This window comes from Scyliorhinus torazame, chromosome 10 (genome assembly GCF_047496885.1).
Source record: "Scyliorhinus torazame isolate Kashiwa2021f chromosome 10, sScyTor2.1, whole genome shotgun sequence".
Lineage (NCBI taxonomy): Eukaryota > Metazoa > Chordata > Chondrichthyes > Carcharhiniformes > Scyliorhinidae > Scyliorhinus > Scyliorhinus torazame.
Window position 1 is genome coordinate 179,967,149 of NC_092716.1, and position 18,862 is coordinate 179,986,010.

The following is an 18,862-nucleotide window of genomic DNA, read 5'->3' on the forward strand; positions in this document are numbered from 1 at the left end:
AACAGCAGTCAGGAACTCTGGAGCCTCCGCCCTTGACCCTGTCCAACAGGTATGAGGCACTTGCTCCCTGTGTGGATGGCGAACAGGGCTGCAGGAAGGATGAGTCAGCTGACCAAGGCACCATGGTTCAGCAGGCCATTCAAGGGGAGGGAGTAAATAGGCAAGTTGTAGTTGTAGGGGATTCTATTATCAGGGGGATAGATAGTATCCTTTTGTGAGCAGGATAAAGAGTCCCGCATGGTATGTTGCCTGCCCGGTGCTAGGGTGTGGGACATCTCTGACTGGCTTGAAAGGATACTGGAGAGGGAGGGGGAGGATCCAGTTGTTGTGGTCCATGTCGGTACCAACAACATAGGCAAGTCTAGGAAAGAGGACCTGTTTAAAGATTATAAAGAGCTAGGATTCAAATTTAAAAAAAACAGGTCCTCAAGGGTCATAATCTCCGGATTACTGCTCGAGCCACGTGCAAATTGGCATAGGGAGGCAAGAATAAGGAAAGTTAACACGTGGCTGAAAGAGTGGTGTGGGAAAGAGGGGTTCCTTTTCATGGGACACTGGCATCAGTTTTGGGACAGGGGGGGACCTATACCGTTGGGATGGTCTCCACCTGAACCGAGCTGGGACCAGTGTTCTGGCGAAAAGAGTAAATAGGGTGGTCAATAGGACTTTAAACTAGAGATTGGGGGGGGAAGGGAAAGTCAGGGAACCAAGAGGTGAAGTAATCAGTGGGAAGCGTAGCTGCTTAGGAATACAAAAAAGCACGAAAAGACAGAACCCAGGAGAGGTTACGATAGTCCCCATCTCTCAAAACATGACAGTGTATGGAAAGGCTCAGTAAACCAAGGTCCACCACACTAAGAAAACAAAAAGAGACGGTCAATAGAGAATTAAAGGTGCTATATTTAAATGCGCGCAGTGTACGGAACAAGGTAGATGAGCTTGTGGCCCAGATTGTGACTGGCAGGTATGATGTGGTAGGCATCACAGAGACGTGGTTGCAGGGGGTTCAGGACTGGCATTTAAACATCCAGGGATTCACAACCTATCGAAAAGACAGAGAGGGGGGCAGAGGGGGCAGGGTTGCCTTGTTAATTAGGAATGAAATTAAATCAATAGCACTAAACGACATAGGGTCAGATGATGTGGAGTCTGTGTGCGTAGAGTTGAGGAACCACAAAGGCAAAAACACCATAATGGGAGTTATGTACAGGCCTCCTAACAGTGGTCAGGACCAGGGGCACAAAATGCACCACAAAATAGAACGTGCATGTCAGAAAGGCAAGGTCACAGTGATCATGGGGGACTTCAATATGCAGGTGGACTGGGTAAATAATGCTGCCAGTGGACCCAAGGAAAGGGAATTCATTAAATGTTTACAGGAGGGCTTTTTTGGAACAGATTGTGATGGAGCCCACGAGGGAACAGGCCATTCTGGACTTCGTGTTATGTAATGAGCCAGACTTGATTAAAGATCTTAAAGTAAGGGAACACTTAGGAGGCAGTGATCATAATATGGTAGAATTCAATCTCCAATTTGAAAGAAAGAAGGTAGAATCAGATGTAAAGGTGTTACAGTTAAATAAAGGTAACTACAGGGGCATGAGGGAGGAACTGACGAAAATCGACTGGGAGCAGAGCCCAGTGGGAAAGACAGTAGAACAGCAATGGCAGGTGTTTCTGGGAGTAATTGAGGACACAGTACAGAGGTTCATCCCAAAGAAAAGAAAGGTTATCAGAGGGGGGATTAGGCAGCCATGGCTGACAAAGGAAGTTAGGGAATGCATCAAAGCAAAAGAGAAAGCCTATAATGTGGCAAAGAGTAGTGGGAAGTCAGAAGATTGGGAAGGCTTCAAAAACAAACCGAGGATAACAAAGAGAGAAATAAGGAAAGAGAGGATCAAATATGAAGGTAGGCTAGCCAGTAACATTAGGAATGATAGTAAAAGTTTCTTTAAATACATTAAAAACAAACGGGAGGCAAAAGTAGACATTGGGCCGCACCAAAATGACGCTGTAATCTAGTGATGGGAGACCAGGAAATAGCTGAGGAACTAAATAAGTACTTTGCGTCAGTCTTCACAGCAGAAGACATGAGTAATATCCCAACAATTCAGGAGAGTGAGTTGAATATGGTAGCCATCACAAAGGAGAAAGTGCTAGAATAAGAGGTCTAAAAATTGATAAATCTCTGGGCCCAGATGGGCTACATCCTAGAGTTCTGAAGGAGATAGCTGAAGAAATAGTGGAGGCGTTAGTTATGATCTTTCAAAAATCACTGGAGTCCGGGAAAGTCTGAGGATTGGAAAATCGCTGTTGTAACCCCCCCTGTTCAAGAAGGGAACAAGGAAAAAGATGGAAAATTATAGGCCAATTAGCCTAACCTCAGTTGTTGGCAAGATTCTGGAATCCATTGTTAAGGATGAGATTTCTAAATTCTTGGAAGTGCAGAGTCGGAATAGGACAAGTCAGCATGGATTTAGTAAGGGGAGGTCGTGCCTGACAAACCTGTTAGAGTTCTTTGAAGAGATAACAAATAGGTTAGACCAAGGAGAGCCAATGGATGTTATCTATCTTGACTTCCAAAAGGCCTTTGATAAGGTGCCTCACGGGAGACTGCTGAGTAAAATAAGGGCCCATGGTATTCGAGGCAAGGTACTAACATGGATTGACGATTGGCTGTCAGGCAGAAGGCAGAGAGTTGGGATAAAAGGTTCTTTTTCGGAATGGCAACCGGTGACGAGTGGTGTCCCGCAGGGTTCAGTTTTGGGGCCACAGCTGTTCTCTTTATATATTAACGATCTGATGACGGGACTGGGGGCATTCTCGCTAAGTTTGCCGATGATACAAAGATCGGTGGAGGGGCAGGTAGTATTGAGGAGGTGGGGAGGCTGCAGAAAGATTTAGACAGTTTAGGAGAGTGGTCCAAGAAATGGCTGATGAAATTCAACGTGGGCAAGTGCGAGGTCTTGCACTTTGGAAAAAAGAATAGAGGCATGGACTATTTTCTAAACGGTGACAAAATTCATAATGCTGAAGTGCAAAGGGACTTGGGAGTCCTAGTCCAGGATTCTCTAAAGGTAAACTTGCAGGTGGAGTCCGTAATTAAGAAAGCAAATGCAATGTTGTCATTTATCTCAAGAGGCTTGGAATATAAAAGCAGGGATGTACTTCTGAAGCTTTATAAAGCATTAGTTAGGCCCCATTTAGAATACTGTGAGCAATTTTGGGCCCCACACCTCAGGAAGGACATACTGGCACTGGAGCGGGTCCAGCAGAGATTCACACGGATGATCCCAGGAATGGTAGGGCTAACATACGATGAACGTCTGAGGATCCTGGGATTATATTCATTGGAGTTTAGGAGGTTGAGGGGAGATCTAATAGAAACTTACAAGATAATGAATGGCTTAGATAGGGTGGACGTAGGGAAGTTGTTTCCATTAGCAGGGGAGACTAGGACCCGGGGGCACAGCCTTAGAATAAAAGGGAGTCACTTTAGAATGAGGAGAAATTTCTTCAGCCAGAGAGTGATGGGTCTGTGGAATTCATTGCCACAGAGGGCGGTGGAGGCCGGGATGTTGAGTGTCTTTAAGACAGAAGTTGATAAATTCTTGATTTCTCGAGGAATTAAGGGCTATGGACAGAGAGCGGGTAAATGGAGTTGAAATCTGCCATGATTGAATGGTGGAGTGGACTGGATGGGCCGAATGGCCTTACTTCCGCTCCTATGACTTATGGTCTTAAAGTCTGCTCTCATCTGCTCCATCAACCGAGCCAGGTTCAGCTTGTGCAACTGCACCCAGCTCCATGCCACCTGGATACCAAATATCTAAACCTCCCCCTTGCCACTCTAAACAGCAACTCCCCTAGCATCCTTTCCTGCCCTCGTAGTTTCAATTGGGAACACCTCACTTTTTCCCATATTCAATTTGTATCCCAAGAACCGGCCAAACTCCCCCAGGATCCCCATGATGCCTCTGATGCTGCCCACCGGGTCGGAAATATACATTATCAGGTCATCCGCATACAATGAGACTCTGTGCTCGATGTGCTTCTCACTCAATCCCTCTATGTCCTAAGTGCCATTGCCAGTGGCTCTTTTGCCAAGGCGAAGTGCAACGGAATGTGGGCACTCCTGCCTCATCCCACTCCTTCGCAACTGTCAACATCCGCAACGACTTGGGACTCGACCAGTCCAAGCTCAAATCTATAACAATGTTTAAAGATCCACCGCCACTCCCTCATAATCAGCCGATGCGAGTCCAAGTCCAGGATATCACCCGCCTCATAAAATCCACATCATCCCAATTTGGAGCAGAGACGTTTACCAGAATCTCCAACATTTCACTAACCACCACCTATGACCTGCTCCAAAAGCACTTTTTTTTCTCATGGCACTCCTTGTCCCCGAATCCATGCACTAGCCAAACCAGAGGAGCATTCCCCAGGCACTCCTGTACCTTTTGGCCTCAAATACTTTGCCCTCCAGGCAGGGAAAAGGCCATAAAACATCTGCCTTTAGCGGGACCACTAAATGTGCGACCACTCACTCCATGGCCACCACCAGAAGTCTCTTTGCTATGCATTTTGAAGGTGTAGGGCTCGAGGAAGTTCGAGATTTGAAAACTGATTTATTTCTCACACGTTTTCATGTACATCAATGAGACTCGGGGGGCCCTCTGCTACATATCTTGTGCAAACCACTAATGCCACTTTGTACCTATATAATTGGCCATAATGGAGGTTGAGTTTGTTGGTGGTGGGAGTGAAAAGCGAACTCGAGTAGGGATTCACTCTAGTATCAACCTAATTCTGTTTTGATTTCCTGGCTAGGTTGTAGCAAATGGGACCAACATGGTGAGTTGTTTTTAACTTTATGGTTTTTTAAAGAAAAATATACCATAATTAGGTTTGGTTTTTCTAACACTGTAGCCCTTTTGAGATTAATATTTGTGTCCCTGTTTGTAGGAAGAGCAGCAATTTCCAGAGCTGGAAAGTCAGTCTTTAGAAAATGAGAAAACCACTAAACAGAAATTGGAGCAAAAAAATAAGAATAGACTTTGTGGAGATCAGCAAATAAAGTGGAAGGAAGAACAGGACAAGAAAGTGAAGGACGAGATCTCCAACAAAAATATACTGAACGTAACTGTGGAGATGCATGTGAGTGCTCCAATAACTGAGGCAGAGGGGCCATGATGTATGACAGGAGACTCTTATTCATTTTGAGTTTAGTATAATCGCCAGTTAGATTAAGTAGTACGTTGGAACACTGGATAGCAGGTCACTGTTACCAATTTAAAAAAATAAAAATAAAAAATAAAAAAATTCCACTTTTTATTTCTCCCCTTTAGGCTGGACCTTCTAGAGACTGTAGTATGTCGGACAATTAGCAACATTGTTTACAATATTTCAGAGCATTTCTTCATTTTCTGTCCAAGGGCAGGTCTAATTCAGCCCCACAATCCCCACCCATGGGCAGGGCAAGGAGGCAGGTCCCAGTTACAACAAGGATTGAACCCCATGCTGTTGGTACCAATCTGATCCACACCACCTATCCACCCAACTGGACCCCGAGAGAGTCAGAGTTGCTTTGCTGTAGCTTGGAGCTATAGGTAATGATGGTTGACGCTCCAATTTCTTTCTGTCACCAGAGGTCTTGTATGCCCTGTTATAAAGGTGCGTCCCTTTGTCACGCAGTGTGGCTTGAACTTCTGACTTGGAGGCAAGGACACCTATCACTGCCACAAGACCACCTTCAAAACTTGTTTTAAAACTATACACCGTGCAGACCTACCTACATCTAGAAATTGTGAAGAATTTCCTTGGAATTGTAAACTGCTAGAAACTGCTGCCCTATTCAAAAAAAGGTGCAGAGATTACCTGCCAACTGCAGGTGAGGCAGTCTGGTATCTGAACATTCAGACTGGTGTAGGAACAATAATGCATGACAAAATGAGTTGTCACTTGGTGAGAGGGAGCTGGTGCTTGGGAAGGATTAATAAATGAAAGCAAGTATGATTTGTTAAAGACGGTGTTTGATGAGCAGGATTGGTGTCTTTGGCAAGGACTGACATGGGGTAATGTGGTGAGGTTGTGTCCGTGGACTTTAAAATGGTGTTTGATAAAAGTACCACATAATAGATTTGGAGCAAAATTGAAGCCCATGGGATTAAATGACCGTGCCTATATGGCTATGAAATCTGTTGAGGAACAAAACCAAGTAATCATTTGTTTCAGACTGAAAGTATGCAGTGATGTCTTTCTCGGGTTGATATTAGAATCACTAATTCTTTATACAGTATGATACACATAGCAATGACCTAGATTTCAATATACAGGGCTTAAATTTCAAAGTTTGCAGGGATGATGTAACTTAGGAATGTTGTCCAGGGTGTGGTTGTTGGGAAAAGACCTTGGGAGGGCATAGTCATAGAGGACAGAAAAGACCCATATTGTCTTGCTGGTCAAAAACAGTCACCTGGGGTGGCAATGGCACAGTAGCTAGCACTGGGACTACAGTGCTGAGGACCCGGGTTCGAATCCCGACCCCGAGTCACTGTCCATGTGGCGTTTGCACATTCTCCCCATGTCTGCGTGGGTTTCACCCCCACAATCCAAAGATGTGCAGGGTAGGTGTTTTGGCCATGCTAAATTGCCCTGAGTTGGAAAAGAAAAAGTTTATATATATTTTTTTAAAAGCCACCTAGCTATTTTAATCCCATTTCCAGCACTTGGCCCTCTCTCTCTCTCTCTCTCTCTCTCTCTCTCTCTCTCTTCCCCCTCCCCCCACCCCAGAGTCTCCTCTGCTCCAAGGAAGACAATCAAAATCCAATCGCTCTTCATAGCTCATTCGTCAGCCCAGGCAACATCCTGTTAAATCTCCTCTGCACCCTTTCCAGTGCTATCACCTGCTATAATGTGGACTGCATGCAGTACTCTAGCTGTGGCCTAATCAATGTTTCATACAGTTCCAGCATAACCTCCCTGCCTTGGCCGACAAGTATATCATATGCCACCTTAACTACTGTATCCACCTGAAGGGATCAGTGTACATGCGGACCAAGGTCCCTCTGATCCTCTGTGATCCTCATTCATTCCTGGGGTCCTGCCTTGCCTTTTGTCCTGCCAAAGCGCATCTCCTCACACTTATCCACATTTGAATTCCATTTGCCGCTACCAGCCTGTCTACATCCTCCTCACTATTTACCACCCCACCAATGTTCATATTATCCGTGAACTTACTGATCAATCCTCTAAATCATGTACATAAACCACAAACAGCAAGGGCCCCAACACTGATCCCTGCAGGACCCCACTGGACACAGCTTCCATTCAAAAAGCACCCAATGACCATCACCTGCTTTCTGCCACTCAACCAATTCTGGGTCCAATTTGACAAATTTCCTTGGATTCAATGGGCTCTTAACTTCGCCATCCGCTTTCCATGTGGGACCTTATCACAAGCCTTTCGTCCAAGTAGACCACGTCAAATGCATTGCATTCATCTGTACACCTGGTCACCTCATTGAAAAATTCAATCAAGTTGGGCACACATGATCTCCCCTTAACAAAACCATGTTGATTATTCTTGATGAATTCCTGCCTCGAAATGCAGCTTAATTGCTTCCAATAATTTTCTCACCACTTGAGTTCTGACTGACTGGCCTGTAGTTTCCTGCTTTCTCCCTTTCACCTTTAAATAATGTTACCAAATACTGGTGAAATGGGTGGATGCGTGGCAGGTGAAGTAATTCAATTTGGTAGGAAGGATGAGGTGCAAACTAAACCGTTTAAAGGGAATGCTGAAATAAAGCCAGATGTGTGTGTACACGTTTTTGAAGGTGGCAGGGCATTGAACAGGCTATCGGAATCCTTGGCTTTATAAACCGAAGGATAAAAGTGCAAAAGCCAAGGAAGTTCTGCTGAATCTATAATTTAAATATCTGGAATTAAAAGTCTAATGGTGGCCATGAAACATTTATCGATTGTCATAAAAACCATCTAGATCACTAATTTCCTTTGGGGAAATCCTGCCAACCTTATCTGGTCTGACCTACATGTGACACTAGACCCACAGCAATGTTGTTTATTCTTAAATACCCTCTGAAATGGCCCGGCAAGCCACTCTGTTGTATTCAACCATTACAAAAACACAAAAAAGGAATGAAACCGACTGACCACCAGGAACCGACAACGACAAATCCAGCTCTGTCGACCCTGCAAAGTCTTCCTTACCAACATCTGGGGACTTATCTCGAAGTTGGGAGAGCTGTCTCACAGAGTAGTTAAGCAGCAGCCTGACATAGTCATACTCACAGAATCATACCTTGCAGTCAGTGGCCCAGACATCACTATCACCATTCCTTGGTATCCTATCTCACCGGAAGGACAGACCCAGCAGAGATGGTGACACAGTGGCATACAGTCAGGAAGGAGTTGCCCTGGGAGTCCTCAACATCGACTATGGACCCCAGGAAGTCTCATTGCTTCAGGTTTAAACATGGGCAAGGAAATCTCCTGCTGATTACCAAGTACCGGCCACCATCAGCTGATGTATCAATACTCCCTGTTGAACACCACTTGGAGGAAGCACTGAGGGTGGCAAGTGTGCAGAATATGCTCTAAAGGCATACTATTTTCTAAATGGGGAAATCCTTCGGAAAGGAAAAGCACAAAGGGACTTGGAGTCCTTGTTCAAGATTATTTTAATGTTAACATGCAGGTTCCATTCGCAGTTCGGAAGACAAATGAGTCGGCGGCAAGTTGTGCAGTGGTTAGCACTGGGACAACGCACTGAGGACCTGGGTTCGAATCCTGGTCCTGGGTCATTGTCCGTGTGGAGTTTGCACATTCTCCCTGTGTCTTCGTGGGTTTCACCCCCACAACCCAAAGGTGTGCAGGTGAGGTGGATTGGCCACACTAAATTGTCCTTTAATTGGGGGGAAAAACAAATAATTGGGTACTCTAAATTTATTTTAAAGAAAAGAAGGCAAATGCAATGTTAGCATTCATGTCGAGAGGGCTAGAATATAAGACCAGGGATGTATTTCGGAGGTTGTGCAAGGCTTTGGTCAGACCCCCATTTAGAGTATTGTGAGCAGTTTTGGGCCCCGTATCTAAGGAAGGATGTGCTGGCCATGGAAAGGATCCAGAGGAAGTTCACAAGAATGATCCCTTGAATGAATCCCTTGTCATATGAAGAACGGTTGAGGGCTCTGGGTCTGTACTCCTTGGAGTTTAGAAGGATAAGGGGGGATCTTATTGAAACCCACAGGCTACTGCGAGGCCTGGATAGAGTGGATGTGGAGAGGATGTTTCCACTTATTGGAAAAACTAGAAGCAGAGGACACTATGCCAGACTAAAGGGACGGTCCTTTAAAACCGAGATGAGGAGGAATTTCTTTCGCCAGAGGGTAGTGAATCTGTGGAACTCTTTGCCGCAGAAGGCTGTGGAGGCAAAATCGCCGAGTGCCTTTAAGCAGAGACAGATGGGTTATTGATTAATAAGGGGAACAGGGATTATGGGGAGAAGGCAGGAGAATGGGGATGAGAAAAATATCAGCCATGATTGAATGGTGGAGCAGACTCAATGGACCGAGTGGTCTAATTCTGCTTCCAAGTCTTATGATCTTGTGATCCATCTCGGTCTCCTCCAGAGGTCCCCAACATCACCTGTCAGTCTTCAGCCAATACAATTCACTCCACGTGATATCAAGAAACTGCTGATGGCACTGGATATTACAACGGCAATGGGCCCTGACAATATCCCAACAATAGTACTGAAGACTTGTGCTCCAGAACTTGCCACACCCCTAGCCAAGTTGTTCCAGTGCAGCTACAAAATTGGCATCTACCCGGCAGTGTGAAAATTGCCCAGGTGTGTCCTGCACACAAGCAATTGGACAAATGTAACCCAGCCAATTACCGCCCTATCAGTCTTCACTCCATCAGCAAAGTGATGGAAGGAGTCATTAACAGTGCTATCAAGTGAGACTTATTCTTTTTTTAACAAACCACTTTATTGAGGTATTTTAGGCATATAGAAAAAGTGACATTGTACAGTACAAAAAAAAAAAGCCAAGACGCAAATTAAACATAGTGCAAACCACGGCTCTGTTCACGCACGGACCTGCCTCAATATCCCCCTACTCTACCCTAGCCCCCCCCCCCCTCCCTTCTGACGCTTACTCCTCTGCGAAGAAATGGCTGCCACCTTCGGGCAAACCCTAGCAGCGAATCTCTCAAGGCGAACTTGACTTTCTCTAGGTCAAGAAAGCTCGCCTTGTCCGATAGCCATACCTCAGCCCTCGGGGGCTTTGAGTTCCTCCATGCAAAGGCCAGAACGTCGACCTCTTTCTTCCTGGACTCCCGGGTCCTCCGAAACCCCAAAGTTTGCCAACTCAGGGCTCATTACCACCCCAGTTTTCAATACCCGGGACATGACATCTGCGAATCCCTGCCAATACCCCCTGAGTTTAGGGCACGACCAGAACATGTGTACATGGTTAGCCGGCCCTCCAGCGCATCTAGCTCCTCTTCCCACTTGAGCTCCAGGTCCTCGGTCTGTGTATCCTCAGCTCCCATTAGCTTCTTGTAGATGTCTCAGACTCTACCCTCTCCCACCTCTCCCCTAGAAACTACCCCGTCCTGCCACCCCTTCGGCGGGAGACGTGGGAAGGACTGCACCAGTCTGCGTACAAAATCCCACACCTGTAAGATTCTAAAGTCGTTCCCTCTCGCCAGCCCAAACTTCTCCTCCAGCGCCCTCGTGCTCGGAAAGCTCCCTTCCAGGAACAGATCTCCCATCCTCACAATCCTTGCCCTCCTCCACAGTCTATACCCCCCGTCCATGTTCTCCGGGGCAAATCGGTTGCCGCAGATTGGGGTCCACACCGATGCTCTTACCTCCCCTACATGCCTCATCCACTGGCCCCAGATCCGAAGAGCCCCACCACTATCTGGCTGGTGGAGTACCTTGCCGGCGGAAGCGGCAGAGGTGCCGTGACCAGGGCTGCTAAGCTAGTGCCCCTGCACGAAGCAGCCTCCATCCGCTCCCAAACCGACCCCACACCCACCATCCATAAGTGACACTTATTCAGCAATAACTTGCTCATGGACACTGTTTGGTTCCGCCAGGGTCACTATGCTCGTAATAATAATAATCTTTATTATTGTCACAAGTATAGGGGCTGGTTTAGCACAGGGCTAAATAGCTGGCTTTTAAAGCAGGCCAGCAGCGCGGTTCAATTCCCGTACCAGCCTCCCCGAACAGGCGCCAGAATGTGGCGACTAGGGGCTTTTCACAGTAACTTCATTTGAAGCCTACTTGTGACAATAAGCGATTTTCATTTCAAATAAGCTTGCACTAACACCGCAATGAAGTTACTGTGAAAATCCCCTAGTCGCCCCATTCCGCCGCCTGTTCGGGTACACTGAGGGAGAATTCAGAATGTCCAATTCACCTAACGGCACGTCTTTCAGGACTTGTGGGAGGAATCTAGAGCACCCGGAGGAAGCCCACGCAGACACTGAGAAGTGCAGACTCCGCACAGACAGCGACCCAGGCCGGGAGTCGAACCTGGGACCTTGGCGCTGTGAAGCAACCGTGCTAACCGCTGCAGTACTGTGCTGCCCATTGCTACTGTAGTTCAAACATGGGCAAAAGAGCTGTGCCAGAGGTGAGGCGAAGTGAGATGGAGGGGAGGGGAGGGGGGGGGGGGGCTTCATCAATGACCTTCCTTCCATCATAAGGTCAGAGGTAGAGATATTTGCAGATGGGTGTGTAATGTTCACTATCGCAACAACACGGATAATGAAGCCGTCCATGTCCAAATGCAGCAACACGTGGACAATATCCAGGTGGCAAGTTACATTTCTGCCACAAGTGCCATGCAATGACCATCTCCTACAAGAGAGGACCTAACCATTGCCCCTTGAATGACATCGCTGAATACCCTGGGGGTTACCATTGATCAAAAACTGAACTGGGCAGGCCATATTAGTACTGTGGCTACCAGTGAGAGTCAAAGCCCCCCTCCCAGAAAAAGCCTATCCACCATCTACAGGGCACAAGTCAGGATTGTGATGGAATACTTGCCACTTGCAGCTCCCACAACACAAGAAGCTCCATACCATCCAGGACACTAGGACAAAGCCCGCTTGATTGCTCCTCCTTTCACAAACATTCAAACCCTCCACCACCGACTGACAGTGGCAGCAGTGTGTACCATCTAAAAGATGCACTGCAGTAACTCACCAAGTTTCCTCAGACAGCACCTTCCAAACCCACGACGACTACAATCTAGAAGGTCAAGAGCAGCAGACACCTGGGAATCCCACCACCTGGAGGTTCCCCCTCAAAGGTCACTCACTACCCTGACTTGGAAATATATTGCTGTTCCTTCACTGATGCTGGGGCGAAATCCTGGAACTCCCTCCCTACCAGCACAATGTGTGTACCTACACCTCTAGGACTGCAGAGGTACAAGAAGGCAACTCCACCATCTCCTGAATGGCAACTAGGGTGGACAATAAATGCTGGCCTAACCAGTGATGCTCACATCCTATAAATTCATTTTTTTAAAAAGCTGAAGTGTCATGTTCAATTCCGGGCATCACATTTTAAGAAGGATGTAGAATCTTTAGTGAGGGTGCAGAAGAGATTCACTAAAATGGGATCCAAGATGACCATCTTCGTTCTGTTTACTAATGAAATAATCTGGGGTTGCTTTCCTTCGAGTAAAGGTGAATATTTGATAACTGTGTTTTAAATCATGGATGATTTGGATCAGTCAGTAACTAGAGGATATATTTTTAAGATAATTGACAAAAGACAACTTATTTTACACAATTAGTTATGAGCGGCAATGCTTGCTTGAAAGGACGGTGGAAGCAAATTCAATAATAGCTTGCAAAAGGGGAATTAAATAAATATTTGGAAAGCAATCTTTTGTAGGGCAGTGGGGCATTGCACTGATTATCTCTTTCAAAGAACCGGCATAAGTACAGTGGGCTGAATGGCATCCATCTGTACTCCCAACAATTTGATTATATTGGCATTCGTGATGGTTTTTTTTTTTTTTTGAAGGTAGCCAGAGTAAAATTAATTTTGCTTTGAGCATCTAAAATTAACCATTCATACATTGTCCAATTCTTAGTGAGTTTAACTTTGTTTGACCCAAAAGTTGTAAAGCACAACTTTGAACACTCAATCATAGGAGGTCTCGTGCTCCAATCAATATCCTTTCACATTCTGATCTTTCGTCCTTCAATGTTATCGTATCATTGTGCTCAAGTGGGTGGCACGGGAGCACAGTGGTTAGCACTGTTGCTTCACAGCTCCAGTGTCCCAGGTTCGATTCCTGGCTTGGGTCACTCTGTGTGGAGTCTGCACGTTCTCCTGTGTCTGCGTGGGTTTCCTCTGGGCGCTCTGGTTTCCTCCCACAATCCCGAAAGATGTGCTGTTGGGTAAAAACTGTGAATTCATCTCTGTTCTTTCATCCTCCCCCTTCTCTTTTCCATCACTTGACCACCACTTCCAAGTGAATTGAGCAGCTTGGCATAGCATTGTTTAGGTGCATCTTAAATTGTAAAATCTTCATTTGGCTTTGAATGCATAACCTTTGGCGACTGTTCAAAATGCTCTGTGAGAACTGTGGTCTGTTCATCGAAAGGGGAATAATTTTGGGTGTGTGACTTGAAGGTGGTGGGTAGCAGGGCAAGAAAAGTATTTATTCGAAAGAAGAAACTGAACTGGAATATTATGAGAAATTGCTGATGTTTCAACAGCCAATGGGATTTTCATGGATTTCACTTTTTTTTTTTCCCCAGCACTCTCCAGCATTGGAATCTTACACTATGACTCCCAATAGCTACTCCAAAATCAAGTTTCCTAAACTTAATCTGGAAAGTTATGGAATGGACCTGCAAAGTGATGACTCAACAGATGACGAGGGAGCACCCCGTAAACCCATCCCTACTTGGGCTAATGGTAAGGAACTAGCTTCAGGTCAGTTTCGAAAAATGATGTGTGCTCATTCTTCAATGGAGTGAAAACTTACTTGACCCACACTTTCAATATCATTTGTCCAAGAGCAAGGTTGTATATTTTAGAACATCGTATACAGTTGCCAATATCAGTTTTAAAGGCTGAGCGGCTTCACTTGTTTTTTTCCCCAGAAACGTTTAAGCATCATTGTGCTGCCCTATATCTTGCATTGAAAATGCACCCAATGGCTCAGCCATTTTATTTAGTAAGTAGACAAATCCATACAGATCAACAAATGTCCCAAGTTTGAGCCCCAATCTGCCCAATTGGCTGATTTCAGTTAGAGCAGCAATTGGTTGCAACAATGGAGAGGGAAAATAATCCAATCCTCCTGATTCTGACTTGTAATGCAGTAGCTCTTGTTGGAGCAAAAGCAAACTACTGCAGATGCTGGAAATGGAAATAATACCAAAATTGTTGGAAATACACTGCTATTGACCTGAAATGTTAACTTTTATTCTTCCCTCTCAGCAGATGATGCCTGACTGGCTCGAACATCTCCTGTTTTTAACTCTTGGTAGTTGCGTTTGTCTGGGCTTCTCATTTGAGCCCACTCTACTTTTCAAAAAGACTATTGAAAGCTCACCTGAAAAGAGTCTCCTTTTCAATTTTTGCACAATACACACTAAATCCTTGCATGTAACAAGTTGGAGACGATCAGCATGCTGCAAATGTTTTCAAATAGATATCATGGATGACTAGTTTTTTTGCCATCTCCTCCTCACTCAACCCAACCAAATGATAGCACTAGATTACAAACTGAAAGAGTATGAAGTCTTACAACACCAGGTTAAAGTCCAACAGGTTTGTTTCGATGTCACTAGCTTTCGGAGCGCTGCTCCTTCCTCGGGTGAATGAAGAGGTCTGTTCCAGAAACACATATATATAGACAAATTCAAAGATGCCAAACAATGCTAGGAATGCGACCATTAGCAGGTGATTAAATCCTTACAGATCCAGAGATGGGGTAACCCCAGGTTAAAGAGGTGTGAATTGTATCAAGCCAGGACAGTTGGGAGGATTTCGCGAAAGAGGAGCAACCACTCTGTTAGATGAACCCTTTTAATCCATATGTTGATCAGTTGTTAGCGGATATGGAGATAAACTGTTTGGCATGCCATTGACCAAATTTTATCTGTACTGCAAAAACTTCCTAAGATCATATTAGTTTACTGAATGTGTTGTTGTTGGTGAAGATAAACCAATTGCTCTTTGTCTCTTTTATCCCTACCTCAATTCTTTACTCTTCTATCTGCTTGTACTCCTGCCATCTCTGACCTAAGAGCCCACATTTACTTAACCCTCTTGGCTTTCTCTGAAGGGCCGCCTTATGAACAGCTTCCTCACCTGTTCAATCTTCTCTTACTGACCTTCCTATTAAATGTATTTGCTGAACATGTCCATTGCTATCCTCTTGCATGTTCCTAGAGCTCTCCCTGAAGTCACTTACAACTTGCCTTCAAACTCCAAGCTGCCTGGTCTTTGACTGTCCTTATTCTGCCCCTTGGTCACAAATGACATCTCAGCACTATGGTAAACTCTCTTGCCCTGTATACATCTGTTGTATGGTTATCCACATTATTGCCCCTCCTCTATTGTCCAGTTGGTTGCAACTGCCCTCTCTTGGTTCCAGTCCAGGTATAGCCAGAGGGATAGCTGCAATGGCTTCTCTTAACACTCCTGCACTGTTGCCTCTGGACCTGCCCTAAGGATCAGTCATTCCTTTATTCTTAAGAAATGTTCTTTGTGATGTACACTCAAATCACTTTTGAAGAATCTTTCCATACACCGATAACAGTATTAATGACTGCCCCACCCATGGAATGCACAAACCACCTTGCTTGTACCTGCACTACAGCGAAATTTAGTTTGCATTTTCATTTATAAAAAAAAAATTTTTAGAATACACGATAATTTTTCTTTCAATTAAGGGACAATTTAGCATGGCCAATCCACCTACTCTGCACATCTTTGTGTTGGGGTATGTGACCCACGCAGACACGGAAAAACGTGCAAACTCCACACTGATAGTGACCCGGGGCCGGGATCGAACGCAAGTTCTCGGTGCCGTGAGGCAGCAGTGCTAACCACTGCACCACACTGCCACCCGATTGCATTTTCAATCGAGTTGTAGTAAAGAGCTGTCCACCTTCAGCGCTCATCACATTGTTTGAAAATCATAATTGTAATGGAATTTGTTTTTTTTCATCAGGTAAACCATTACAGCAAGCACTCATCAAGCAGTATTACCACCCACTTGATGTGGACAAATTCTTCGGTGACATTCAACCCCCGAATCTTGAGAACATCTTTGGGAAAAGCAAGCCGCGTTACCTGAAACGCACTAGTTCTGCAGTATGGCAATCACCCCCAATATTGAGCAGCATTAAAAATGTACCCTATGGTCTTATGAAATACTGAAATATCACTGTTGTATATAAAACGGCATTCCAAATATCCTTAACAAGTAAAACTATCCCGTCCTCCGTTTTTACCATTTTCTATATTGTTATGCCCTTTGCTAGGTTTTATTTTTATTGCCTGATCTACCTCTATCTCACTTCACAAATGAACAGCTCTTTCCGCTGTTCCTGGGGGATCTTGTGCATTATGGTTTTAAATTTTTCGTACACAGGTTTTTTAAAGTTAATTTTCATTAGTCTTTTATTTGGTATCTAAGTTCAAATCTTTTTGGGATGAAAGTCTCTGCTTTCTGTAAGGTATGTACAACATTTTTATGGGAAGTCTCAATCCGGTTCATGTTGTGGGCATGATGCTGCTGCACAAAACTCTCATTTTGTACTAATTGACTAGCTTAATGCCTGATGTGTGAAATGACAGCAGGAGGGGGAGGAATCGACAGACCTCATTGCCCCAACACACACAAGCACCCTGTATTGCACAGGGTACACACAACTTTGTTATGCATCTGGCTATACAATCTCAAATGCTGGGTGTTTAAAATGGTTCAGTTTCTAATACGCAATTGGTGAAATGTACATTTTACAAAGCACTCTTATTCCATTGGAACAAATACTTTCTAGCCAAGTAATTGATCTTGGGTGATTGCCATTAATTTTTGAAAGCGTCCAGAATAGCACTTTTTAACAAAGATACTAAACATCCAGCCGTGTGGGCCAAGATATCTGGTTCTGCTCCTCTGTTCTGAATTAACTAATCTCAGCTGGGTGGAATTTGTTTTAGTACTTACGGACTAAAGATTAAGAAACTGGCCAGAGTTTCCACTTCTAATTTGCTTTCCCTTGTAAGTGCATGGGGGTGCCTCCTCTCTCTCCTCCTCCTCCTCTCTCTTTCTCTTCCCCCCCCCCCCAAACTTTACAAAATGGCCGACTAACTTCCACTTCGATTTGGATGGGCAGTGAGCAGGAATCCTGAAAGTACCCATGGGAGTCATACCCTAGCAAGAGCTACCTTGGAAGGAAGAGAGAAAACTGACAAAAAGCTCCTTGTGTTTGAACTCTGCAATGGTGTAACATTCTTAATTCTGCCAAGAGGCTGAAACTTCAGGATTCAAAATGGCTAAAAATGCAATGCAAGTTTAAGCTGTGTTAGTTTTCAGTTTTGTAATGAGTACCTTGGTATCGTGTTTTTTGTAAATAAATCTTATTCAAAAGTCTAAATAATGAGGGAAACTTTCCTTTTTAAAACAACTTTAAATAAAGAGTTTGAGATACGGTCTGTTAACTTTATTTTTCAAATTATTAAACCAAACAAAATAATTTAAAACTAAACTAGAACACAGTTTTTTGCAGCCCATTTGTCATTGATCTTACAAAAATCATGGGGTAGAGTTAGAGAACAGAAATCTTTAAATTGAAATGAACTCTCAACCCAATGGCTTAATGCAATCTCTGGTAGTATCCAATGTGGAATTGGCACTAGATGAAAAATTACCCATAATTTATAGGTGCACTTGCACAGATACTTTAAGGCTGGCTTGGATCTTCAACAATATTGACTCACCATCTGACCTGTTAGCCACTCACTGAATATTAAAGGATATGAATTTCATGATTCATTCCTCCCTCATTTTGCATTCAGTCTTCTGACTACTTGGGTTGGGGAATTGGAAAGAGGAAAAATTATACCTGTATGACTAAAGTCTATATAGCTGCATGAAAATTGAGCCTGTTACATGAGAGCAGAGCCGGGTGGATAAAGAGTGAGATGAGGGAGGAGCTGGAAGGATAAAGGAGCATGAGAAAGAGGGAGACTGCGAGCAGTGCTGGTTTGGTGCTCCTGAGGTGACGTCCGGATTCAAAAATGACGTGGGGCAAGTGGAACATGGGTGAGTCAGACTTTTATCGCTTGTTGTAAGAACTATATTGGTGGTAACTAGGATGAGGGAGGAAAGGGCTCTACAGTAATTGATATTTGATTTTAAGTATCTTCCAAAAGGGCCAGCATGTAGGTGGAGGTTGCAAGTTAGGTGGCTCCTGAACAAGGCTTGGCTTTTGGACTTTAATGCCTAGTTTCAGGAGCAGTTTTTGAATGAGCTGATGCAGGAAGGTATGAGATGTTGAAGACTCAGAAGAAGGGCACTGGAAAGAAGGGGGCGAGTGAAAGTCCGCCTTCGAGTGAGTTGGTGAGTTCGGCAGGAGGAAAGATGGCGGAGGCTGGATTGCTAGGTGGGGTCGCTCCCCATCGCAATGGAAACTTTTTAAAAAATGAATTTAGAATATCCAATTATTTTCTGATTTTTAAGCAGCAATTTAGTGTGGCCAATCCTCCAACGCTGCACACATCTTTTGGGTCCTGGAGGTGAGACCCACACAGACAGTTTGAGAATGTGCA

At 44.7% G+C, this 18,862-nt stretch overlaps 1 protein-coding gene across 7 annotated transcripts in view; it reads left to right on the top strand.

Moving 5' to 3' along the window:
- Nucleotides 1-17,746, top strand: part of LOC140384389 (inner centromere protein A-like) — a 111,056-nt gene extending 93,310 nt beyond the window's left edge. For 5 of the 7 annotated variants that reach the window (XM_072466046.1, XM_072466045.1, XM_072466051.1 and 2 more), the window contains 4 exons: nucleotides 4,834-4,857; nucleotides 4,969-5,160; nucleotides 13,831-13,990; nucleotides 16,260-17,746. In XM_072466046.1, the coding sequence (XP_072322147.1) occupies nucleotides 4,834-4,857; nucleotides 4,969-5,160; nucleotides 13,831-13,990; nucleotides 16,260-16,468 (585 nt within the window). In that variant the 3' untranslated portion in view covers nucleotides 16,469-17,746. The remainder of the gene's footprint in view (nucleotides 1-4,833; nucleotides 4,858-4,968; nucleotides 5,161-13,830; nucleotides 13,991-16,259) is intronic. The other 2 variants (XM_072466048.1, XM_072466050.1) reach the window with 2 other exon arrangements.
- The last annotated feature ends 1,116 nt before the right edge of the window (nucleotides 17,747-18,862 follow it).